Here is a 12,026-nt window from a genome sequence, read left to right as displayed (position 1 = left end):
TCAGTTAGGCCTGTGACTGTTCGTAGTGTGTTGTGTACTGTCGTCCATAGGGTTTGTATCACTGGGCAAGTCCAGAACATGTGAATAAAGGGGGCGTCCGGCACGTGACAGTGGGGGCATTTGAAGTGGGATGTCGGATAAAAGCGTTTAAGCCGTGCCGGTGTGAGATAAGCACGGTGCAGCACATGAAACTGGATGATTTTGAATCTTTGGTTGTGGGACACTTTTTTGTGGTGTTCCAGGGCCCTTAGCCATTCTCCATCATGGAGGTTGCGACCGAAGTCCTCCTCCCAGTGGAGCCGTAGGCGTGTAAAGGGGTCGTGTCTGAGTTCCATGATGGATTTGTAGATCCATGTGATATGATGTCTACCCGCCCCCATATGCAGTATTGTGTGCAACACCGGGTGAGTCTTAGGTTCCTCGTCCTGCATGTCCCAGGTTTGTCTACAGTCCGCCACCAGCTGCCGGTGTAGTAGGAATTGACCGGCCGGCAGCCCGCTGCCCTCGGTCAAGTCTATGAACGGGATCAGCCGCCCATCGGAAAACAGGGATTCAGTTTCAGTGAGCTGGTTGTCAGACCAAATCCTTAGTTCTCCCGCGGTGTAGAACTTATGTCCTTTAGGGATCCCAGCCAGTGGCAGCAATGGGGAATACAACGGAGTCCCCTTGGACATACGGTGGTTCCGCATGATACAGGTTCTGGCCGTCGTGACCAGTAATGGATGAGCCGGGTTGGGTTTGGACCAGGAAGGAGCATTCAGGTCAGCTCCAGAACTGTTACCTGTCTCTCCTGGGCCCCGGTTTCCCCAAGGTTCCGATGCGCTGTCCAGCGTGACAGCCACTGGAGCTGCGCTGCTAAGAAATAGGCTTCAAATGATGGAGCGTCCATCCTCCCCTTATCGCGAGGCAGCTGCAAGGCCGTCAGGGCCACCCTGCAGCAGCCCCCTCCCCAGATCAGGGAGAATAGTAATTAATTTAGCTCTTGGAAGAAGGTCCATGGCGGGGTGCCCGGGATATTAGCGAAGTAGTAAAGAAGCCGGGGCACCATTATCATTTTCGATAGGGCTACCCTCCCGAAGGGAGCCGAGGTAGGGTCCTCCAGAAGCTAACTTGACTCTTAAGTCCTCGGAGGGCTCGGTAATGGTTGCCCTCCAGGAGGTCCCGGGGTACATAGTAGAGTCTGATACCTAAGTATCGCGGGGCGTCGCCTGTCCATGCCAGTGAGGCGTCACCCAGACGATTTTCCCTCTGTGGGACATTCGAGTGTAGGGGATAGATAGAGGATTTCTCCAAATTCACACGTAACCCTGCAGGCCTCTCGAAATCCATAATTGTGGACCAGAGAGTGGTGAGGTCAGCTGAAATATCTCTGACGTAGATGAGGAGATCATCCGCATAGAGGGAGACACAATGAGTTCGACCTCCCAGTGGGATGCCCCACTGTTCGCCCACCTCCCTCAGCCGTACTGCCAGTGGCTCCATGGCGATGGCATATATGACAGGGGATTAGGGGCAGCCCTGGCGAGTGCCGCGCATGATTGGGATGGGAGAGGATGTATACCGGCCTATCCTAACCCTTGTGGAGATGTCGTTGTATAATAGCCAGGTGTAAGCTATAAAATTGGGGCCCCATGCCTACCCTCTGTAGCGTCTCAAAAAGGTATTGCCACGCCAGGGTGTCGAACGCCTTCTCCAGATCCAGTACAAGGCACACCGCACGTGGGAATTGGTCCCGCACCCCGTCCTGGACCTGGAACAATCGACGTATATCTTGGGAGGTATTTCTCCCGGGGACAAACCCGCTCTGGTCCGTGCGTACCAGTTTGGGTATTATCTCTGTAAGTCTGTCTGCCAGAATCCTCCCTAGCATCTTGCAGTCCGACGTCAGGAGGGTGATAGGGCGTTAGGAAGTTCGAAGCAGCAGATCCCGATGGGGCTTGGGGAATGTTACCAGTACAGATTCCAGCATTGATTGAGGGAGTAAGCCCACTTCTAACGCCTCCCAAAAGATAATGTCCAGCTGTGGGACTTCAATATGATATGAAGAGTGTGAAAAAAATCACGAAGTAAAGAATATATTTTAATACTACACATTGGATCATCATGCGATTACACTGTTCCTGCAAAGGACTCCTATGTTCATTAAACTTTTTTGCCTGCTCTACTTTGAATATGAATTTTACTTGAACATTTAGTATGAGTGCTGAACCATACTTTAATAATCAACTTTGAGTTTGTCGAGAAGTCCCATGTCAAATTAGCTATTGTGCTTGGCAGTGATGAGGTGAATTATGTTTGTCGGGGATTAAGCAGAAGAGTTATTTGCCATCACTGCTGGATCTCCCTGATACATGACATGACCGAGTGCTAAAACATCATTGATGCAAGTTGTCTTTGGTTATGATTTCATATAATTGCAATACTGATGTGTGGTAACTCACAAGTCAATCAATATTTCGCAGGGTATTTCTAGGGAAACATTAAATAATGCTTGGGCTTAGGCTAGCCATTTATCAATGCAATGGATGAGGAGTGGTTCTTAATTTGTACCATTGGGAAGGTCTTGACTATTTGTAGGGAGTTGGGAAAGCACCTTACAGTTGCATTGAATAACAGACGTACACATTTTGAGAATAGTTAAATATTCAATTTAGTAACATACACAGGAATTAAAATAGGTTGGGAGTTTAAGCGGATTCATTTTTTTGTTCATGCTACATGTTTTATAGGCACAATGGTGCTCTATGTGCCTGGTGCTTTTGATGCTGATTTTTATTTTGAGCAAAATTGGGTACGATTTTCTTATAATTTGCATTTTATCCATTAAACACAAAAGTACTTCATTACATCCTTTACCACAGATGGACACGGGAAGGTCTTATCAGGTGTACATTTGTTTATGAACATACATTTGGAAAGGGCACCTGTTCTATTTGGGAAGGTGACTGTTTGCTCCTAGATGTAATAAGATTTTTCTTTGCTGAATGCAAGGCTGAGCTGATTAATACAAACTGAGACTTATTAGATGAAATACCTCGGGCAATCTTCCATTAGGCAGTATTTCCGAAAAAAACGGATTCCTCAGTTAACATGATTCCGGGTCTGTTTACCTCTCATTAATGCATTCGGATTAGAGTGAAATGGCATGCTTAACACCATATTTGAATAACATTTTCTTATTTCATAAATTAGAAGGTAAAATATGGGATTTTAACTATACATTTGCGATTTTAGAAATGTTGAGAGTCAAATAGGCATAACATTTTAGTTACCATTCAGTAAGAAGTATGAATTTTGGCTGTCAAGTATGCCTACTTTGACAACATTTTTCCAACTGATATTTATATTACAGAAATTCATGCATGTCCTGCAGAATTCTCAAATGTCAACAAAATATAAACCATTGAAGAGGAAGCTTAAGGCAGAGTAGTGCAATGAATGTTAAAACAAGCATTTGGAATGCAATAGCTCTTGCATTCACGCAAGTTTGATCTATTGTCATTGTAAATGACAATGCCTTTTATTTATGTTTTGGGTTTTGAAACATAAATAAAAGAAGGCATTGCCATCTACAATACTAATGGTTTAAACTCTCGCACATGCAAGCCCTATTGCATTGCAACAAAGGGCCTTCTCGACCGCTTGTTAGATTGTAAATATCTGAGGAAGAGTCCGGCCTGCAACATCTTCAAAGTAGTGATAAATAGGGCAGTGAAGAAGATGGGTAAGTGTTGTGAATTACACAGACACAAAGTGTGAAGTGAGAGTTACATATGATCCGAGCTATCAAAACGAACAAAGCGCTCCAACACCTTTCGCTCCGTGATAACACTTTCGCTGCTCAGAAGGAAGAGCGGGAGTAGGGTATTTGCTGCCCTCTCTGTGATTTGAGTGTGCAGTGTGGCATTGCGTAATGTCATTGCTATCTTTAGCCTAATAAAAAAAAGACTCCAGCTGTAGTAGGGCCCTGGCTTCCCCTCCTGGTGCAGGGCGGGCGGTGCTTTATGGCAGGCATGGAGGGAGGAATGGATGGTCTCTGCTACAGCTCCGTCCTTGTACAGTGCCCGTGCTATTACTAGTGAGTGAGAGGCGCTGAGGTCGTGGTATTGGTATTGGTGATATTGGTGGTGATGGTAAAAGTGGTGGTGGTGGTATTGGTATTTAATGGTGGTGGCGCTATTGGTATTGGTGGTGGTGGTACCCGTATTGGTGGTGGTGGTATTGGTGGTGGAGTATTGTGGTGATGGTGGTAGTATTGGTGGTGGTGGTACTGGTGGTGGTATTGGTGGTGGTGGTATTGGTGGCAGTGGTACTGGTGGTGTGTTATTGGTGGTATTGGTGGTGGTACTGGTGGAGATGGTAGCGGTATTGGTGGTGATGGTATTGGTGGTGGTATTGGTAGTGGTGGTGGTTTTGTAGTATTGGTGGTGGTGGTGTATTGGTGGTGGTATTGGTGGTGTTGGTATTGGATTGGTGGTGTGATATTGGTGGTGGTATTTGTGGTGGTGGTATTGGTGGCGGTGGATACGTGGCGGTATTGGTGGTGGAGGTGGTATTGGTGGTGTTAGTGGTATTGGTGGTATTGGTGGTGTTGGTGTTATTAGTGGTGGTATTAGTGGTAGTGGAGGTGGTGGTATTGATTGTGGTGGTGGTATTTTTTGTGGTGGTGGTATTGGTGGTGGTGGTGTTGTTAATGGAACAGGCTTTTGAAAACAACCCGTCAGGTGGCTTAGTGAAGATGACATGTAACACAGATGTACTGTTGTCAACTTCAGCCCATCAGCACACGATTATGTGCTACCTGGAATTCACATGACTTAATTTGCTAATCATTTATAAATCCATTTGACTCCGGGGGTGAGGGGAGGGTTGAAACAGACACGAGATAATGCCGGGTTAAAGTGATTGGAAGCGGGCGCCCTTGTTACAGGGGCGGCCGTGCTGCTTTAAAAAAACACAAGCGGTTGCAGCTGAAGCAGCTCATGTCCGGCCTGCAGTATGAGAAACTCAATAAAGTAAATAGTGGTTACAGACTAAATAACAGGTCCAGTGTAACAACCGAAGTAAAGGGGCCAGTAGCCATGGGAGGTTACAAATGAAGACATGGGTGTACTAAGGAGGGACTAACAAGCCTATTAACGAATCCGAAGACAGCATTTAGGAAAGACAATGATACAAGCCAATGAAAAATATGAAAGGAGAGTGGGTGCAGCTTCTCTCCCATACTCTACTACAGCAGTCTTGTAGAGCGAGCAGCGAATTCGCACTGTTGCTAGGCTCGACCTATAACCAGTATAAGCATTTTTCCTGCCATAGACAGCTATACTGTTTACTGGCTTCAGGAATCACCTACATACCAATTTGAACTCACACTTGCTGTGAACTGCAACAGAAAAAACTGGAGTGAGCAGCTCAGAATAAGTGGCTTAGAATAAGTAGCTTCAGCTTAAATATAAATCACAATATAGGCACATTTGAGTCTTACCCGCTACTAAAGCATCCTTGGGCCATCGACTAAACCAGTCCATAGTGCAACCTGAAATAAGTGCGGGAAACTTTAAAGCTCGATTTCTGAACTTTTCACCCACAGGTGAAAAGCAAAGTACAACATGTAGGTTCTGCCGAACTCTGGTCATGAAATAATCATACAGGTTCTCATTGGTCGATGGCCGACGTGGGTACTCCTTTTTCATGACAGGTATTAAATCAGTCGTTATCTCATCAGTTTCATCCCGGGCAAACAAATTTGACACCTAAAATAGAAAGACGGGAAAGGTACATTTCACCAACATATCACATATAATGGTAGTTAGTGACACAAAAAGTAAAGGAAGAGCTCAACTATTTCTATCAGTAAAAAACATTTTTAAATTGTACCTTTTGAACTGCTAATGTTCCATTCTTAAAGGTAATAATATTATCACATTGATTGGCCTCTCCTAAAATATAAATAAACTTGTTTGCGAGCTTCTAAAAAATAAATAACATAACAGGAACCGATGAGCAGAAAACCATCGGGTGGCAAAAAAAAAAACAGTGGGTATTGTGTTTTACCTTTCAATTTCAATAGCATTGTTTTGGAAACCTCTGCAACTCAAGTAAGTATTTAGAATATACTTTACTGGTTATTAGTCTGTTAATTATTTCCGCTAATGGTTTAGAGAACTACGATTTCAAAATCTAAAATCATGGCCCCCAAAGGCAGGTGAAATATTTGTCCACGGATGAACGGAAATTTGTTGAGGGATCAATCAGCATGGTGAGATTGAACACCTGTTCGCAAAACAAAATGTAATCTATTAAGGAAGGCTGATTGTCAAGAATTCTGCTGATAGGCGTTGGCAGTCTTGCCTGCTTTAAGCAATCAGCAGACAAAGGGTGCATGAGGAAAAGACACATTTCTTGGAGTTTAGTTCCTGCCTCCCAACTCATAGACAAATTACAGCAGATAGTAGGTCTACTAGCAGTCATACCTTGTAAATAGTTTAAATGAAATCCTAAGGTTTCTTTACACGCAGCCTTTTCTTCGCTTGGATCCGGCATAACAATCTTCCAAGTTCCTCTTAGTGATCAAAAAAGGAAATGTCCTTACAGCCGCTGATAACAGTCTCGAAGCAAGGGAGTTCCTGATACCACTACCGAAGTTCTACATTGAATACCACTTGTTCTTCTGACCATAGTAATCTTGTACCAGGAATTCCAGAACAGTATTTCTGCTTGCTTCTGGTCTCCTGGTGTGCGGGGCTCTGTTCCAATTACTGCATAATAGATGGCATGCAAATTCATGCACTGCCTTGACCCTACATTTGAGAAACGTACTGATAAGCACACAAGGGAACCGCTGAACATGGTTTGGAACGATGTAGAGCAACTGCTGATCAAGTTCACCTTAGAAAAGTCACAACCTATGATAGCCTGCAAAAGTGCCTAAATGCCAAATATGACTTCACTGAAACATACATTATAAATATCACACTTTCAAAAACACATACCTGGCCAAGGGTTCATCTATGGATTACTTTGCAACTTGGCTTTGGAAACTGGTGCACTAATGTGAATTGAACAAATTTGGCAAAGAAAAAAGAAGATATTTTACTGCAGCATATCAAATGATGCAGCTCCACTTCTTTCAGAGAAGCCTTTCTTGCTTTTACAAATATTGCACATGGGGGAATGGAAGTCTAATCCCAATAAGTATGATAGAGTTGATTCCATTTAACAGAGCAGACCCAGGGGTATAAATAAAGAAGTATACCCCAGCACTCAAATCTTTAGGTTATGCTTGGTAACGTGTTTAAACGGTTTACTAGAAGAACTTTGTTTCTTTTTCACGGGTCACAAAAATACAAAGGAAAATCATTCTTTCAATGGTTTAATAGTCCCATTGAAAATATATAAATTACATTTCAGTTTTTACGGAAATATTTTTTTTTTTATACAAGGACTATTTAAACGGAAATATGCAGAAATAACTCTCGAAATGACAGCTACTAAGCAACAGGGACCTATTTCTTGTGATTATGCATAACTTTACAAAACCACTTCCGATGGGTTTTCTTAACCAAACTACTGTGAAAGCCCATGCCCATTGAATTAATATTTCCACTATTGGTTGATACTTCCTATCATCACTTGAAAATCAACCAAGTGTGTACAGGTGCTTGGGACCATTTCTTTTCTTCACGCAGTATGCTTCGTGTTTCACTAGAAACCACCTTGTACTTTGTAGCCTTGAAAAAGTCACCTCAGTGACGAAACATGTGTCGGCTGTTGTCTATCACCGAATACTGCTGTTTTGATGGGACATGGAAACACCATCATCAACCTGTCTAGTCCTTGTTTCAAATACGTTTTCTTTCTGTAAAAACAGAAATGTAATTTACATATTTTCAGTGGGAGTATTAAACCATTGAAAGAATGATTTTCTTTTGTATTTTTTTGATCTGTGAAAAAAAAACAAAGTTCTTCTAGTAAACTGTTTAAACACATGTCACTGAGCATTACCTAACAATTTGAGTGCTGGGGTATACTTCTTTAATATAGCCTTATAGCCCGCCGTAGAGGGCTATACCGGCTATTAAAGGCCCTCTCCAGGATTAAAGGCCTGAGCCGAAGGCAAGGGCCTTTAACAAGGGAGGGGGACTTTAATAGCCGGTATAGCCCAGCTACGAAGGACTATAAGGCTATTAGAATATTCTGCCACAAGAAGGCAGAATGTTCTAACAAAAAAAACAAAGCCTTATGGGAGCACAAGGGGATTGGAATCCCCTCAGGCTCCCTGAAGCCTTTGTTCACAGCCAGAGCTGTGAACAAAGAAACATTGGAATGTTGGAGCACCAGGCTTATACCAGCCATTTTCAATGGAGCTCCCAACATTATAATGTACTAATTATATTTAAGGCTCCCTGTTTTCTGTTTTTGCTGATTTTTGCAGATAAATACAGACAGAAAACATTCATTTTCTTGTCTATATTTATTTTTAAATGTGGATGGAAATGGAAATTGGGTTGCTTTTTGAGTAATTCTAAATACTGTCTGCCATGACTGCCAGGCCAATAGTTGCATGGATTGATTGATAAGGGCATTAAAAAAGAAAGGAATTTTAGTAAAGAGTCTTTAACAGCAGTAGATATGCACAAGGTTGATACTAAAATGTGCATATTTTCATTATAAGTGCACTGATATATCTTCTGCAGGTGTTCATAGCACTGAAACCTGGCAGACATTCAAGTACGAGTGCATATTTATCAGTTAAGTAAATGTGGAAATTTACTAATTTCAGCTTACATTTTCCATAAAACCCAAAATAAATATGGATAAATACAGAGGCAATTAGCAAAAAATAAATATAGATAAATACAGACGGAAATGGCAAAAAAATAAATACAATAAAGCCGAGAGCCCTAATTATATTGTAACACAAGGGCATTGTTCTTTGTGCACTCACACCTAAGGTAGTAGGGTGTTTTATTACCTTAAGTGGCACCATTACTGATTATAGTTAATATATACCTGATCTTGTAGTATTACCTGCCCACTAAATCTGTTCATTTTATGAGGTGCACTTTTCCTCCCACCACTACCCCTTTGTTTGTTGTATAAAATCCAGGGGTATATTTACAAGAATTGCCGTGAAGCAGTTTTCATGCTTTTTAGTGGCAAGGTTTTTTACCGCTGCTGATTCCCAAATCCCAACGCTATGTTTGTGTCATTTTACCATACGTTGCTACGTGGCGTTAAGATCAGCTAGTGGGTGCAAAAAATTAAGCTAACCCTAGCGTCAAGGCATGTAATAAAATTCACATTATCGTGATAAAACTGACGGCAAGCCAAATAGCAGCAAAAACGTTCACGCTAGTCAGCCCAACGTCACCTTTCAGCGTCTAGAGGCAAAAAGAGCTTACACATACGCCGCAATGGGGAAAAAAATAATAATTACCTGAATGCAGCATGTAGCTGCCAGGAGCAAGTTCAGCACAGGACAACAACCCCCCAACCCCCAGGATGACCAGCCAGAGTCCCAGGGGAAGAGGAAGAGAAAATTCAGATTCAGTTAGGAATATCGTGATGTGGAGGTGACAGGCATCAACACCAGCCCTTCGTCACCTCCAAGGTGTCATTGGAGACCAAAACCGCTATATGGCAGCCCATTGTCAACAAGGTGCAGGAGCCGGGTTCCACTTTCTAGATCTGCTCTGGAACCCTAGGCCAATGACTCTTTATCAACATGAAAGCGTGGAGGGAAGAAAATTGTTAGCCAATCAACCATACCGTTCCAGTGAGTTATGACTCCGGGAATCACAGACTCCCAATTAGATTTAGTTAGTTTACTACAAAGCTAAGAACAGTTGGACATACAAGCAGCTCACGATGAGGGTGTAAAAATACATTGGAACTAATACAAAGCCGAATCTATAAGTGAAGTTAAGGAGGTGTTAAATGCATAGAATAATCAGTTAGAGAACCAGAGTGCAGAAGATAACGTCACCAATGTCGAGTTTCCCCTTCATTGGAGGTTCATGGGTATAAAGCATTAATTAGTCTGTCCCTACACTACAGCTAATGTGACACCCCTCTTTGCACTTCCCAAGGCAAAATGCTCTCTCTCTCAAGGCAGAAGTCCCCGGACACTGTCCCTAACTGTAATAATACACTTTCACAGGTAGTATCCCAGGATACGTTGCATCATTACTCAATCTAGTCAAACCACCTCTTCGTAGGTAATTTTTCCACACGGAACCGATGCTCTCAGACCGTGGCAAGATGACTTTGATTCCTAGGCTTACTCTGATGAGAAAGTACAGCAGTTCTTTATTATCAGTATTGTCGTTCAATATATTCTCCACTCCCTCAGACTAACTCCTAAAACAAAGACATTATTCTAGCTAACAAAGATTTATTCTCCACCTGCAACAGAAATGAGAGAAAGAACAAATTCCACATGTGCAGGAAATCAGCTAGTAAGTCTTATGCGAGAGCCTCTAGGGAAAAAATTAAATTCAGGCCTACAAAAATCGGTCAACATATGATATGGCATACGGCCCTATGAAATTACACATATAAAATTACAATTATTACTGAGCACATCTAGATTGACACGTTACAGAAGGACATCAAATATGTGAAAATTGTTAACAACATGTACGAATTCTGCTTGTTAATGTATACAAATCCACACGTAGTTGCAATGTTAATTTCTTTACTTGATAATACCCCTAACACGTCACCTTTCATGTTATTACAGTTCACATTCTAATCGCATAAGTTAACACAATAAAGGATTATATGTAGGTGCGGACTACCCATGATTATAATGCACCTCAACAAATGAAAAAGCAAAATTAGCGGTCTAACAGTCCTCCCTCTGATAACAAGTGTCATCACACCCACATAACAACTACCTGTAGAAGAATGGACCGTAGCAGACATTGTAGGCAGTCTTCTCTAAAGGAACCTCTATAAGCTCTTAAGATTCTCATAGTGAATGTCCTGCAGTCTTTCCAGTCTCCGCTCTCCTTCTAAGAGAATGTTTGTATCAGCTGGACCGATGCCACTTTTAGGCCTTCACTGTTCCCATCAACAAGATGACACAAAGCACAACTATTACTATTGGTTTCAGGTTTTATCCAATGATTCCTTTTCCAAGGTTTGCAAACCAACTTCCAACCTTTCCAAAACCTTTTCCAACTTTGCTCCAAACACCCTCAGCATGCAGGGAACAGCTAGAAATGCTGCTCCCTGCGGTCGGGAGCAATAGTCAGATCTGTTTCCCTGCCGGCATTATTGCAGGCAAGAAAAACAAATCTGAATTCGGCTGCCAGCTGGCAAGAGCATTTTTAAAGCAGAAGCAAGAGCAAATACAGATTTCCCTGCATGCTTTTATTACGCTGTTGTTACAACGCAGTTCTGTTACCAAGCGTTACTTTTTTTACTCATGTCTTTGAGGTAATTGGATCTATAATTTTTAATAGAAGAAGCCATGAATGCCCATAGACCACATGGTCCTTTGATCGTATTGAAATTGCACCCAGTAGTTATGTCCCACAAGAACACGTGAGACACTAAATTGTAGTAATAGCAATAAACACTGGTTTGATTTCAGATTCAGCATTTATGAGGAGTATATATACTTGTATATGTGAATGGGTATCGTATATGAAATTGACGATGATTATATATTATGTATATCTATACACTAGAAATGTAAACAAAATGTATGATCCTTATGGAGAATTTGATGTTACAGAGATACAAATCATGTAGGCTTTCCATGATGTTTGTTAACCGTTTAATGTGCTAGAGGAGATTGACACTATAATTGATGATAAGTGGAATCCATCCTGATTCCTTGGATCAAAAGCCAAGAGAACGATAGTTACATACCTTTGCCCATTTTAGACTATGACCGGTTAACAGTGAACTGACAACATATAATTTTTCTTTTGATGTTACTTACAGGGTGATTTATTTCCCCAAGATGGCAACCACATTAGACCTGTTTATGGTGTCATGTTCTCACTATTTTT

General features: G+C 42.0%; 1 protein-coding gene across 1 annotated transcript in view; it reads right to left on the bottom strand.

Moving 5' to 3' along the window:
* DNAH5 (dynein axonemal heavy chain 5) overlaps window positions 1-12,026 on the bottom strand; it is a 5,174,212-nt gene that overhangs the window by 1,866,725 nt on the left and 3,295,461 nt on the right. The window contains exon 55 of the mRNA XM_078687662.1: window positions 5,486-5,753. Within this exon, the coding sequence (XP_078543788.1) occupies window positions 5,486-5,753 (268 nt within the window). The remainder of the gene's footprint in view (window positions 1-5,485; window positions 5,754-12,026) is intronic.

The sequence above is a fragment of the Lissotriton helveticus genome, chromosome 4_1 (assembly GCF_964261635.1).
Source record: "Lissotriton helveticus chromosome 4_1, aLisHel1.1, whole genome shotgun sequence".
Lineage (NCBI taxonomy): Eukaryota > Metazoa > Chordata > Amphibia > Caudata > Salamandridae > Lissotriton > Lissotriton helveticus.
The sequence above is the reverse complement of the archived record's forward strand: the minus strand, read 5'-3'. Positions and strand labels throughout refer to the sequence as shown.